Here is a 14,695-nt window from a genome sequence, read left to right as displayed (position 1 = left end):
TGAATGGTGCGGCTGTGTAACTGGAGGGTGATGGGCGGAGCCACGCTATAACTAGGAGATATGGGGGGATTATATGGGTGATGTGCTGAGCAGCTGTATAACTAGGAGGTATGGGGGGATTATATGGGTGATGTGCTGAGCAGCTGTATAACTAGGAGATATGGGGGGATTATATGGGTGATGTGCTGAGCAGCTGTATAACTAGGAGGTATGGGGGGGATTATATGGGTGATGCGCTGAGCAGCTGTATAACTAGGAGATATGGGGGGATTATATGGGTGATGTGCTGAGCAGCTGTATAACTAGGAGATATGGGGGGGATTATATGGGTGATGTGCTGAGCAGCTGTATAACTAGGAGGTATGGGGGGATTATATGGGTGATGTGCTGAGTAGCTGTATAACTAGGAGGTATGGGGGGGATTATATGGGTGATGTACTGAGCAGCTGTATAACTAGGAGATATGGGGGGATTATATGGGTGATGTGCTGAGTAGCTGTATAACTAGGAGGTATGGGGGGGATTATATGGGTGATGTGCTGAGCAGCTGTATAACTAGGAGGTATGGGGGGGATTATATGGATGATGTGCTGAGCAGCTGTATAACTAGGAGATATGGGGGGATTATATGGGTGATGTGCTGAGCAGCTGTATAACTAGGAGGTATGGGGGGATTATATGGGTGATGTGCTGAGCAGCTGTATAACTAGGAGGTATGGGGGGATTATATGGGTGATGTGCTGAGCAGCTGTATAACTAGGAGATATGGGGGGATTATATGGGTGATGTGCTGAGCAGCTGTATAACTAGGAGATATGGGGGGGATTATATGGGTGATGCGCTGAGCAGCTGTATAACTAGGAGATATGGGGGGGATTATATGGGTGATGCGCTGAGCAGCTGTATAACTAGGAGATATGGGGGGGATTATATGGGTGATGTGCTGAGCAGCTGTATAACTAGGAGATATGGGGGGGATTATATGGGTGATGCGCTGAGCAGCTGTATAACTAGGAGGTATGGGGGGATTATATGGGTGATGTGCTGAGCAGCTGTATAACTAGGAGATATGGGGGGATTATATGGGTGATGTACTGAGCAGCTGTATAACTAGGAGATATGGGGGGATTATATGGGTGATGTGCTGAGTAGCTGTATAACTAGGAGGTATGGGGGGGATTATATGGGTGATGTGCTGAGCAGCTGTATAACTAGGAGGTATGGGGGGGATTATATGGATGATGTGCTGAGCAGCTGTATAACTAGGAGATATGGGGGGATTATATGGGTGATGTGCTGAGCAGCTGTATAACTAGGAGGTATGGGGGGATTATATGGGTGATGTGCTGAGCAGCTGTATAACTAGGAGGTATGGGGGGATTATATGGGTGATGTGCTGAGCAGCTGTATAACTAGGAGATATGGGGGGATTATATGGGTGATGTGCTGAGCAGCTGTATAACTAGGAGATATGGGGGGGATTATATGGGTGATGCGCTGAGCAGCTGTATAACTAGGAGATATGGGGGGGATTATATGGGTGATGCGCTGAGCAGCTGTATAACTAGGAGATATGGGGGGGATTATATGGGTGATGCGCTGAGCAGCTGTATAACTAGGAGATATGGGGGGGATTATATGGGTGATGCGCTGAGCAGCTGTATAACTAGGAGATATGGGGGGGATTATATGGATGATGTGCTGAGCAGCTGTATAACTAGGAGATATGGGGGGGATTATATGGGTGATGCGCTGAGCAGCTGTATAACTAGGAGGTATGGGGGGGATTATATGGGTGATGCGCTGAGCAGCTGTATAACTAGGAGGTATGGGGGGGATTATATGGGTGATGTGCTGAGCAGCTGTATAACTAGGAGATATGGGGGGATTATATGGGTGATGTGCTGAGCAGCTGTATAACTAGGAGATATGGGGGGATTATATGGGTGATGCGCTGAGCAGCTGTATAACTAGGAGGTATGGGGGGATTATATGGGTGATGCGCTGAGCAGCTGTATAACTAGGAGGTATGGGGGGGATTATATGGGTGATGCGCTGAGCAGCTGTATAACTAGGAGATATGGGGGGGATTATATGGATGATGTGCTGAGCAGCTGTATAGCTAGGAGGTATGGGGGGGGATTATATGGGTGATGTGCTGAGCAGCTGTATAACTAGGAGATATGGGGGGGATTATATGGGTGATGTACTTGTTCAGGGGCAAAGTCGCTGTGTAACTGCAGCATATATGGATGATGATTATATGTATAATGTACTGATCAGAGGGTGGAGTGCCTGTAATGATGATAATCTTTATTTTTATATAGCGCTAACATATTCCGCAGCGCTTTACAGTTTGCACACATTTTCATCACTGTCCCCGATGGGGCTCACAATCTAAATTCCCTATCAGTATGTCTTTGGAATAACTGGAGGGTGACTATATGCATGATGGATGGAGCGGCTGTATAACTAAGTATGGGGGAGATCATGATACGTAGCAGCTCTATCCTCTTCTCAGTATAAGTGGGAGATATGGGTGATGATTATAACACACACTGATTAGTGAGTATTGTAGTCAGTGGATACCAGGGATGAGTGATGTGCACATACAGGCTCTGAGTCCTTAGCAGTCCTGCCAGGGTAACACTGCCTGTGGCCGTCACACTGGGCCTGTAGTGTGGGGCCGCCCAGCTGACGGCTTGGGGTCTACGTTGGATTTAGTTCCCCTGGGTGATGAGCTGCTGTTTGGTGTTGGCAGCTCCTTACCTCCTTCCCATTGGAGTATACATGTATCCTGGGTCTGGTACATGGGGTAATGTGCAGCACATTGTTAGTGACTTCAGGGTGGAGCGTTCCCACTTGTGCCTAGGGCAGACGGCTCGCACTATAAGTTGTAGACCACTGCTGCCTCCATGTTGCTGCGCGTTTAGCGTCAGGGTCTTTTATGTGTTGCAGGTTCCCATGTCGGGTAGATTATGCCTCTTCTGGCTTCTTCCATCTGATTTTCTTCCTTTTTTTTCCATTTTAGTTGGCCGAGTTGTGCTAGAACTATTTGCTGATGTGGTTCCAAAAACTGCTGAAAATTTCCGAGCGCTGTGTACAGGTGAAAAAGGATTAGGAAAGACCACCGGGAAACCTCTTCACTTTAAAGGATGCCCATTTCATAGAAGTAAGTAGTTCTAGTCCACATGTCACAAATTGCTATACTTCCATGTCCGGGAAGAAGCTGTGCCATTTAATTTGACACATTTCTGATGTTGGTGTCTGTCACCCCAAAATGCATTTTAGTTTGGTTAGACAGTGATGTAGGGGACTTGGCCATTATAAAAACCATACAGTACATGTTACTGTTACGGGTACAGTGCCTGAAAAAATAACTCCATTCTTATGCAAATGAGGGAGCTTCCATGAACTCTTGGTGGGGCCAAGTTTGGTGTACTGCTTCCCCTTCTTATTTGCATATTGCCCCCCCCCCCACTTCTGATTGACAATTCTCGCTCATGAAAGCAAGCCAACTGTCTGATTGCTGCCGTGCTGTGTGCATGAGCGCTGCCTGTCTTCTACCATACGCACACGGGCTGTGAGTGTTCTACTCCCTGTTTTCTTTCTGCTGAAGCTGCCCGGTACACTAATGCTCGTGGATGTATAGCAAGCAGCTTCCGTGGAATTCTTTGCAGCCATTCACTACACTTTTGGGTTTATTAGTGTAGCCAGCAGCATTATCAGAAGATGGGGAGGAGAGCATGGTTGGGGGACAGGCAATGTCGGTACACGTGCACGCGATCATTCAGACAGTGCTCACATTGGTAAGCAAACACTGTTATGAATGGGTCACCTAGGAGGAAAAAACCTAAAACAAGCTAAGCCCCAGAAAAACCAGAGAGGTTGTTAACTATGCAGATTGCAGATCCCTGATCCTAACCACTCAACTAGCAGCTTCCGTGGAGCGTACCTACGATGAACCTAGACGCCTCGTCACGGCCGGAGGACTAAATAAGCCTAAAGCAAAAAAAGGGGAAAACTAACTGCCCCAGAGCAGACCCCAAAGGAATAGACAGCCCCCACACGTGTATTGACGGTGAAACAAGATGAAGGCACAAACACAGGCAGGAAAATAGGCTGAGCAAACGATGGGGCCCAAACTAACTAGAAAGGAGAGGAAAGACACTGTCTGCAATCTGCCCAAAACCCTACAAAAATAATGTCCAACACTTCTGATAACAAAATTAACCCTGAAGTCACTAGACTTCTCCCACTATATCAGCACTCTGAAATATTCTGAGACAGAGCAAAAAGAGACCGAACTAGTAAGGGACAAAAAGCCAATTGGCAAAATACTGATAAATATGAGTGGAAATTCAGCACAGCCCCCAGCAGGGGCTGGCTGACCACACCAAAAAACTGAATAGACAGACAAAATCAAGGGTGAACATTACCAGAAAAACTTAGCTTTAGATGACTGGAACAGAGCTGAAAACCAAGAGCTGACAAGCCAGAAGGAATTACCAGCACCAGAGTAGGGCGTCGCCTGTCTTAAATACAATCTGAGATTCCCGAGGTCCAGTCGTCATCCTCATTATCAGGTGGCAGATCTCTACTGATTAAATCAGCCTCACTACCTCCTGTTACCACCAGAGGGAGCCTGGGAGGAGAACTCACAACTGGTAGACCAGAAAATGAACTCACAACAAAACACTCAATCAGAAGCAGGGGGAGGTCCCCAATGTAAGCAGGGAGGTGGAACTGCACCAAACTGTTTCCTCTACAGCTATTGGTTGAGGGAAAACACTTTGTTAGAGAGTGCAGCAGAATCTTTCTGTGTCTCCCTCTGCCTGCTTCCTCTCCCTGCTCCTCAGTCATCCCTCCTTCATAGAGTATAGTGGGATGTGAGACATGACCTCACAGTGAGATGGCTCTCAGTCTTGTCTGAGCAAGGAGGATTTGAGCTGTTTTTAAATGTGGATGACAGGTTCAGGGGGAGATAAAGTGGCGAAACAAAGTTTGTTCAGAGTACAGTTTTATTAGAAGTCAGCGGTTCATGTTGTCTACAGCGCTCTCTACGTGACGTTGCTGCAGCAGGTAATCACTGGGGCAGCGTAGAGACACAGCAATGGACTGGGTTCCCCCCCTTATACATCAAGTTGAGCCAATAGGTGAAATTCTTCTGGAAAGGGTCTACTGATTTGAGAGATCATTATACCTGTACTATCTGTTATGTTCAGTACTGTGTTTTTTTTTTTTTTTTGTTTTTTTTTTTTTTTACTTAGTTATTAAGAAATTTATGATCCAGGGTGGAGACTTCTCAAACCAAGATGGAACTGGTGGTGAAAGTATATATGGAGAGAAATTTGAGGATGAAAACTTCCATTACAAGGTATTTGTCCTGAGGGGCTTGTCTTGAATACATCCACTTCTGTAAATGAAGGTCATCCGTGTTCCATGCACAAGGCTCAGAGCCTGATGTTTGGCAAATGTTAGGAGAAGCATCATGGTGCCAGTATCTGTTGGCAATGATTAAAGAAAAGCACCGTCAGGTAAACGTGTCTGTCTTCCCTTACATTGGCAACTTGCAGAAATGTCAAAGAATTGAGACGGCTTTCATTTGTGGCATTTAACCATGTCTATCTTCTGCCACAATGGAAGGCGTAACTATTGTAGGTGCTGGGGTTGCAGTAGCACCTAGGCCCTGGAACCTAAGACAGAGTTCACACGTACCGGAACTCTCGCGGAAATTACCGCAAGAATTCCGGAATTCCATTCCACGGGAAAATCGCATTTTAAATTCCCGCGATTTTCCCGCGGAAAAACTAGCATTTTACAAGCATATTTAGCTTGCAAAATGCTAGCGTTTTCCAAGCGATCTGGAGCATCGCTTGGAGAACTGATTGACAGGTTGGTCACAATCGTCAAACAGTGTTTGACAAGTGTGACCAACTTTTTACTACTGAGGCCGCCTATGCAGCATCAGTAGTAAAAGATAAAATGTAAAAAAAAAATGGTGTTATTCTCACCTTCCGACGTCCCGCGCAGCCGTTCCCAGTAATCCTTTGCGAAAATGCCCGCGATGACGTCCGTTCTCGCGGGATCGCGATGTCTCGCGGTCATTCGCGATCCCGCGAGAACGGACGCCATCGCGGGCATTTTCGCAAAGGATTACTGGGAACGAGAGCGTGGAGAGAAGCGGGAAGGCTGCGCGGGACGCCGGAAGGTAAGAATAACACCATTTTTTATTTTAAATTCTATTTTTTACAGGGATATGGTACCCAAAGGCCGGAGGACAGTCTCCTTTCCTCCGGAACGTGGGTACCATCTGCAAATGTTCTGCTTACTTTCCGCATGGTGTGCACAGCCACATGCGGGAAGAAAGCGGAACAATGCACTCCTATGGGTGCGGGATCGCCGCGATTCCGCAAAATTAATGAGCATGCTGCGGTTTTTACCGCGAAGCGATTCCGCCGCGGTAAAAACCGCAGCATTAGCACAGCATTGCGGAATCCCATAGGAATGCATGGGATGCTTATTTTTTTGCATTTTCGCGGCACAATCGCGCGGTTAAAACCGCCGCGGAAACGCGAAAAAAAACGCCACGTGTGAACTCAGCCTAAGGGGCCCAAATAGACTTTTTACCAATATGGGGCGAGCAATAATATTACAAACCCATGATAGTTAGGGGCCCTAATCAGGGCTGTGGAGTCGATATAAAATGGACCAACTCGACTCCGACAATATATAATAAATTGGGTACAGTAATTCAATGCAGAATGTGCTGAATATTTTTTCATAGGAATTTGGGAAAGTTATGAAATGTCCTATAAATGGCTGTTCTATTCCTGATCTAAGGCTACATTCACACACAGCGTTTTTCCTGCGTTTTTTGAGGATACGTTTTTCAGCTGCAAAAGCAGATCAGCTTTTTAAAAAACTGCATCACCTGAAAGGTTTTTGAGTTCATAGATAATGTTTTCAATAGAGCAGATTTCTAATCTGCTTTTGCTATCTATATATCGATATCTGTCTATCCATATCGTATCTGTACCAAAAAGAATGAAAGCCGGGTAGCACACAGACTAACACTCCTTTCTTTTTAGCACCAGTCAGGGACACCTCATAGCTGCCCAAAAGGACGCTCAGGACAGGCATTGCTCGTCTTCAGTAACACATCAACATCAATTGATAGTTGGAATAAATAGACTGCATTCATCACCACATCTTCTTAAAGGGAAGGTGCCATCCAAACATTTTTTTTTTTTCAGCAATTGAAAAAATGTAAAGAATTAATGTTTACATTTTCTTTAAAAATATCATTTGTTTTTAATTTTGTAAAATATGAAAAATAATTTTAAAAAGTTTGGCATTTCCACTTGTTAACACTAGGGGGAGCAGCTAGTGAAATTCGGCACAAAAACCTAGTGTACAACTAGCTCACATTACTGCCCTGCTGTAATTATGGGCGGAATCTGCTGACATGGGTGTGGTGTCACTCCTCTCCTCCCCTTCTGGGTGTTTGCTAAGAGAAAAGAGAGGATGACATTTAGGAACACATTGAGAAGCCATTTTGATGGGGCCTGCAAAGTTACTGACTGTCTTTGCATGCAAAGTCTGGATCAGGACAGGTCATCAATCAGCAGAAATGTTTCCTGGATTTCTGTGGAGCAGACAAGAAGAAGACGGTCCATCCATGTGTATAAAACACAGCGCTCTATGTACAATCCCTGGCACCGACCAGGGTGCCCCCTCATAGACCAGCACACTGATCTCCTGAAATACTCTGTGCTGCTCTCTCCCTGCTCCTCCACCATATATCTCCCTCTGTGCCCCCCATAGATCAGCACACTGTTCTCCTGAAATACTGTGCTGCTGTCACCCTGCTCCTCCCCCATATATCTCGCTCTGTGCCCCCCATAGACCAGCACACTGCTCTCCTGAAATACTCTGTGCTGCTCTCTCCCTGCTCCTTCACCATATATCTCCCTCTGTGCCCCCATAGATCAGCACAATCCTCTCCTGAAATACTCTGTGCTGCTGTCACCCTGCTCCTCCCCCATATATCTCCCTCTGTGTCCCCCATAGATCAGCACACTGCTCTCCTGAAATACCACCATACATCAGGCCTCTGTCACCTCTCTTTCACACATCGCCAGGACAGGATCTGAGGTGAGGAATGGGGTCTTCCGAGGATGGCAGGCAGCAAGGATTCTGGGAGCAGGGTGACAGCAGCACAGAGTATTTCAGGAGAGCAGTGTGCTGATCTATGGGGGTCACAGAGGGAGATATATGGTGGGGGAGCAGGGAGACAGCAGCACAGAGTATTTCAGGACAACAGTGTGCTGATCTATGGTGGGCACAGAGGGAGATATATGGTGGAGGAGCAGGGAGACAGCAGCACAGAGTATTTCAGGAGAGCAGTGTGCTGATCTATGGGGGGCACAGAGGGAGATATATGGTGGAGGAGCAGGGAGACAGCAGCACAGAGTATTTCAGGAGAGCAGTGTGCTGATCTATGGGGGGCACAGAGAGAGATATATGGGGGAGGAGCAGGGTGACAGCAGCACAGAGTATTTCAGGAGAGGATTGTGCTGATCTATGGGGGGCACAGAGGGAGATATATGGTGAAGGAGCAGGGTGACAGCAGCACAGAGTATTTCAGGTGAGCAGCGTACTGGTGTATGGGGGGCACAGAGGGAGATATATGGTGGAGGAGCAGGGAGACAGCAGCACAGAGTATTTCAGGAGAGCAGTGTGCTGATCTATGGGGGTCACAGAGGGAGATATATGGTGAAGGAGCAGGATGACAGCAGCACAGAGTATTTCAGGAGAGCAGTGTGCTGATCTATGGGGGGCACAGAGGGAGATATATGGGGGAGGAGCAGGGTGACAGCAGCACAGAGTATTTCAGGAGAGGATTGTGCTGATCTATGGGGGGCACAGAGGGAGATATATGGTGAAGGAGCAGGGTGACAGCAGCACAGAGTATTTCAGGTGAGCAGTGTGCTGGTGTATGGGGGGCACAGAGGGAGATATATGGTGGAGGAGCAGGGAGACAGCAGCACAGAGTATTTCAGGAGAGCAGCGTACTGGTGTATGGGGGGCACAGAGGGAGATATATGGTGGAGGAGCAGGGAGACAGCAGCACAGAGTATTTCAGGAGAGCAGCGTACTGGTGTATGGGGGGCACAGAGGGAGATATATGGTGGAGGAGCAGGGAGACAGCAGCACAGAGTATTTCAGGTGAGCAGTGTGCTGGTGTATGGGGGGCACAGAGGGAGATATATGGTGGAGGAGCAGGGAGACAGCAGCACAGAGTATTTCAGGAGAGCAGCGTACTGGTGTATGGGGGGCACAGAGGGAGATATATGGGGGAGGAGCAGGGAGACAGCAGCACAGAGTATTTCAGGTGAGCAGTGTGCTGGTGTATGGGGGGCACAGAGGGAGATATATGGTGGAGGAGCAGGGAGACAGCAGCACAGAGTATTTCAGGAGAGCAGCGTACTGGTGTATGGGGGGGCACAGAGGGAGATATATGGGGGAGGAGGAGGGAGACAGCAGCACAGAGTATTTCAGGAGAGCAGTGTGCTGATCTATGGGGGTCACAGAGGGAGATATATGGTGAAGGAGCAGGATGACAGCAGCACAGAGTATTTCAGGAAAGCTGTGTGCTGATCTATGGGGGTCACAGAGGGAGGTATATGGTGGAGGAGCAGGGTGACAGCAGCACAGAGTATTACAGGAGAGCAATATCACACAGTAGAGGATTAGATACACAGCTCAGCAGTCCGTATCACACTGGAGAGGATTAGATACACGGCTCAGCAGTCCGTATCACACTGGAGTGGATTAGATACACGGCTCAGCAGTCCGTATCACACTGGAGAGGATTAGGCTGTGTGCACACGCTGCGGATTAGGTGCGGATTTTGTAAAATCCGCAGGTCAAAATACCTGCGGATTGCTCTGCGGTTTTTCATCTCCTCAATGGAGGAGATGGCAAACCGCAGCAGAATCCGCAGAAAGAATTGACCTGTCAATTCTTTCTGCAGATTGAAAACCGCAGATAATCCGCGCGGAAAATTCCGCACCGTCTGCATTGCGGTTTTTGATTCCCATAGGGAATAATGGTACTGTACACCGCAGCAAAAACTGCTGCGGGTCCGCAGCGGCCAGAACCGCAGCAAAATCCGCAATGTGTGCACACAGACTCAGATACACGGCTCAGCAGTCAGGATCACACAGGAGAGGATTAGATACACAGCTCAGCAGTCAGTATCACACAGGAGAGGATTAGATACACAGTTCAGCAGTCAGTATCATATAGGATAGGATTAGATGTCCAGCAGATTGCCAAGTGTTTTGAAACAGCAGGGAGCAGCTCCTATGTTTTGCAAGAGCAGGGGCTGCAGCTGGTCGGGTGTTTTGGAAAGAGCAGCTTGGTGTCCAGGAGCTCGTCGTGTATCCTCTCCTGCAGCTGGTATGATGTGCAGAGTGAACATACAAGCCCTGTTATGCTGGAACAGTACAGCATCAGTGATAACAGGGCTTGCAATAGAGTGTAAATGGAGCTAAAAGGAAAGCACTGGGCTCTAATAAGATGGCGCCTGGCCACACCTACAGTTGTGAATTGAGCTGCCCACAGGCGTGCCCAGTTCACTCCTGATGCTGCTGCAATGAAAGAGATAGGGTCGGGAGCCGACTGTTATGTCTTATGCCCAGGGACTGCTGTAAATTAGCATGGAAAGTGTCGTTCAGCAGCCAGAAAGGTAAGATGGCAGCCCCCAGTTGCTGCATTAATACAGTAATAATAAAAAAAAACAAAAAAAAAAAAAAACATTCACACCACTCAGTCAAGCTTAGGGGACAATATCTTTCTATACTATTTTCTTTTTTGCATTAAATTATGAAAAAACACGGTACTTTCCCTTTAAGGTGCAGGCTTTATTTTCAAGTGTTGGAGTGTGCGGTATGAGGTTCTGCCCCCCCCCCCCCCCCCCCCCCCCCAGGTTTGATACTGGCTACGCCCATAGTGTGAATGTAGCCTGAGGATCTAGGCTTTGTCTTGGCTGAGATAAGTCATAGTGTGTGTATATATAATATGTGTGTGTATATATTATATACACAGTACAGACCAAAAGTTTGGACACACCTTCTCATTCAAAGAGTTTTCTTTATTTTCATGACTATGAAAATTGTAGATTCACTCTGAAGGCATCAAAACTATGAATTAACACATGTGGAATTATATAATTAACAAAAAAGTGTGAAACAACTGAAAATATGTCTTATATTCTAGATTCTTCAAAGTAGCCACCTTTTGCTTTGATTACTGCTTTGCACACTCTTTGCATTTTGTTGATGAGCTTCAAGAGGTAGTCACCGGAAATGGCTTTCACTTCACAGGTGTGCCCTGTCAGGTTTAATAAGTGGGATTTCTTGCCTTATAAATGGGGTTGGGACCAACAGTTGTGTTGTGCAGAAGTCTGGTGGATACACAGCTGATAGTCCTACTGAATAGACTGTTAGCTGCTTTTTTCTTGCCATAATACAAATTCTAAGTAAAAAAAAACGAGTGGCCATCATTACTTTAAGAAATGAAGGTCAGTCAGTCCGAAAAATTGGGAAAACTTTGAAAGTGTCCCCAAATGCAGTGGCAAAAACCATCAAGCACTAAAAAGAAACTGGCTCACATGAGGACCGCCCCAGGAAAGGAAGACCAAGCGTCACCTCTGCTGCGGAGGATAAGTTCATCCGAGTCACCAGCCTCAGAAATCGCAGGTTAACAGCAGCTCAGATTAGAGACCAGGTCAATGCCACACAGAGTTCTAGCAGCAGACACATCTCTACAACAACTGTTAAGAGGAGACTTTGTGCAGCAGGCCTTCATGGTAAAATAGCTGCTAGGAAACCACTGCTAAGGACAGGTCACACGCAGAAGAGACTTGTAAGGGCTAGAGAACACAAGGAATGGACATTAGACCAGTGGAAATCTGTGCTTTGGTCTGAGGAGTCCAAATTTGAGATCTTTGGTTCCAACCACCGTGTCTTTGTGCGACGCAGAAAAGGTGAACGGATGGACTCTACATGCCTGGTTCCCACCGTGAAGCATGGAGGAGGAGGTGTGGGGGTGCTTTGCTGGTGACATTGTTGGGGATTTATTCAAAATTGAAGGCATTCTGAACCAGCATGGCTACCACAGCATCTTGCAGCGGCATGCTATTCCATCCGGTTTGTGTTTAGTTGGACCATCATTTATTTTTCAACAGGACAATGACCCCAAACACACCTCCAGGCTGTGTAAGGGCTATTTGACCAAGAAGGAGAGTGATGGGGTGCTACACCAGATGACCTGGCCTCCACAGTCACCAGACCTGAACCCAATCGAGATTGTTTGGGGTGAGCTGGACCGCAGAGTGAAGGCAAAAGGGCCAACAAGTGCTAAGCATCTCTGGGAACTCCTTCAAGACTTTTGGAAGACCATTTCTGGTGACTACCTCCTTGAAGCTCATCAAGAGAATGCCAAGAGTGTGCAAAGCAGTAATCAAAGCAAAAGGTGGCTACTTTGAAGAACCTAGAATATAAGACCTATTTTCAGTTGTCTCACACTTTTTTGTTAATTATATAATTCCACGTGTTAATTCATAGTTTTGATGCCTTCAGAGTGAATCTACAATTTTCATAGTCGTGAAAATAAAGAAAACTCTTTGAAGGAGAAGGTGTGTCCAAACTTTTGGTCTGTACTATATATCTGTAATCAATGTTACATAGTGTATTACATATTTACAATTTATTACAGTTTTTTGTCTTCTAAAGTTGTATTTCAATAAATATATATTATGTTCTATCTAAATATCTTGATTATTGGATCATAAAAATTATTAAATATCTGAAGTTCACATTGTACTACGATAAGTTTTTCACTTAAATATAAGCAATATATGTGGGAGGTGGAGCCGTAGTCGGTGTAAGGGAAATTGAGGAGTCGGAGTCGCAGGTTTGGCTTACCGACTCCACAGCCCTGGCCCTAATAGAGACTTTGCATTGGGCCCCATGATGTTCAAGTAAAGGGGAACCTGTCAGCAGGATTGTGCACAGTAACCTACAGGCATTCAGGTCGGCGCCATTATACTGATTAAAATGATACCTTGGTTGATGAAATCTGTCTTGTGGTTGTTGTTTAACCCCTTCACCCCCAAGGGTGGTTTGCACGTTCATGACCGGGCCAATTTTTACAATTCTGACCACTGTACCTTTATGAGGTCATAACTCTGGAACGCTTCTATGGATCCCGGTGATTCTGACATTGTTTTCTCGTGACATATTGTACTTCATGTTAGTGGTAAAATTTCATTCAAATAACTTGCGTTTATTTGTGAAAAAAACGGAAATTTGGCAAAAATTTTGAAAATTTCGCAATTTTCCAACTTTGAATTTTTATGCCCTTAAATCACAGAGATACGGCACACAAAAAACTTGATAACTAGCATTTCCCACATGTTTACTTTACATCAGCACAATTTTGGAACCAAAATTTTTTTTTGTTAGGAAGTTATAAGGGTTAAAAGTTGACCAGCGATTTCTCATTTTTACAACACCATTTTATTTTTAGGACCACATCACATTTGAAGCCACTTTGAGGGGTCTGTATGATAGAAAATACCCAAAAGTAACACCATTCTAAAAACTGCACCCCTTAAGGTGCTCAAAACCACATTCAAGAAGTTTATTAACCCTTTAGGTGCGTCACAGGAATTTTTTTGAATATTTAAAAAAAAATGAACATCTAACTTTTTTCACAAAAAAAATACTTCAGGTTCAATTTTTTTTATTTTACCAAGGGTAACAGGAGAAATTGGACTGCAAAAGTTATTGTGCAATTTGTCCTGAGTACGCTGATACCTGATTTGTGGGGGGGAACGACTGTTTCGGCGCATGGCAGAGCTCAGAATGGAAGGAGCGCCGTTTGACTTTTTCAATGCAAAATTGGCTGGAATTCAGATCGGACGCCATGTCACGTTTGGAGAGTCCCTGATGTACCTAAACAGTGGAAACCCCCTACAAGTGACCCCATTTTGGAAACTAGACCCCCCAAGGAACTTATCTAGATATGTGGTGAGAACTTTGAACCCACAAGGGCTCTACAGAAGTTTATAACGTACAGCGGTACAATTAAAAAATCATATTTTTTCCACAAAAATGATCTTTTCACCCCAATTTTTATTTTCCCAAGGCTAACAGGACCCTAAAAGTTATTGTGCAATTTGTCCGGAGTATGCTGATACCCCACATGTGGGGGTAAACCACTATTTGGGCGCATGGCAGAGCTCGGACGGGAAGCAGCGCCATTTGACGTTTTTGGCTGGAATTGAGATCGGACATCATGTCGCGATTGGAAAACCCCTGATATACCAAAACAGTGGAAACCCCCCACAAATGACACCATTTTGGAAACTAGACCCCCTAAGGAACTTATCTAGATGTGTGGTGAGAACTTTGAACCCCCCAGTGCTTCACAAGTTTATAACGCCCGGGCGTGAAAATAAAAAATTCGTATTTTTTCCACAAACATGATCTTTTAGTCACCATTTTTTTTTATTTTCCCAAGGGTAACAGGAGAAATTGGACCCCAAAAGTTGTTGTCCAATTTGTCCTGAGTATGCTGATACCCCATATGTGGGAGAAAACTACTGTATGGGAACACGTCG

At 45.8% G+C, this 14,695-nt stretch overlaps 1 protein-coding gene across 1 annotated transcript in view; it reads left to right on the top strand.

Moving 5' to 3' along the window:
* The window catches only part of PPID (peptidylprolyl isomerase D), a 35,189-nt gene that overhangs the window by 255 nt on the left and 20,239 nt on the right, over window positions 1-14,695 (top strand). The window contains exons 2-3 of the mRNA XM_073576641.1: window positions 3,032-3,172; window positions 5,271-5,377. Coding sequence (XP_073432742.1) covers window positions 3,032-3,172; window positions 5,271-5,377 — 248 coding nt within the window. The remainder of the gene's footprint in view (window positions 1-3,031; window positions 3,173-5,270; window positions 5,378-14,695) is intronic.

The sequence above is a fragment of the Dendrobates tinctorius genome, unplaced genomic scaffold, assembly GCF_039654945.1.
Source record: "Dendrobates tinctorius isolate UK_male_01 unplaced genomic scaffold, ASM3965494v1 ptg000008l, whole genome shotgun sequence".
Lineage (NCBI taxonomy): Eukaryota > Metazoa > Chordata > Amphibia > Anura > Dendrobatidae > Dendrobates > Dendrobates tinctorius.
The sequence above is the reverse complement of the archived record's forward strand: the minus strand, read 5'-3'. Positions and strand labels throughout refer to the sequence as shown.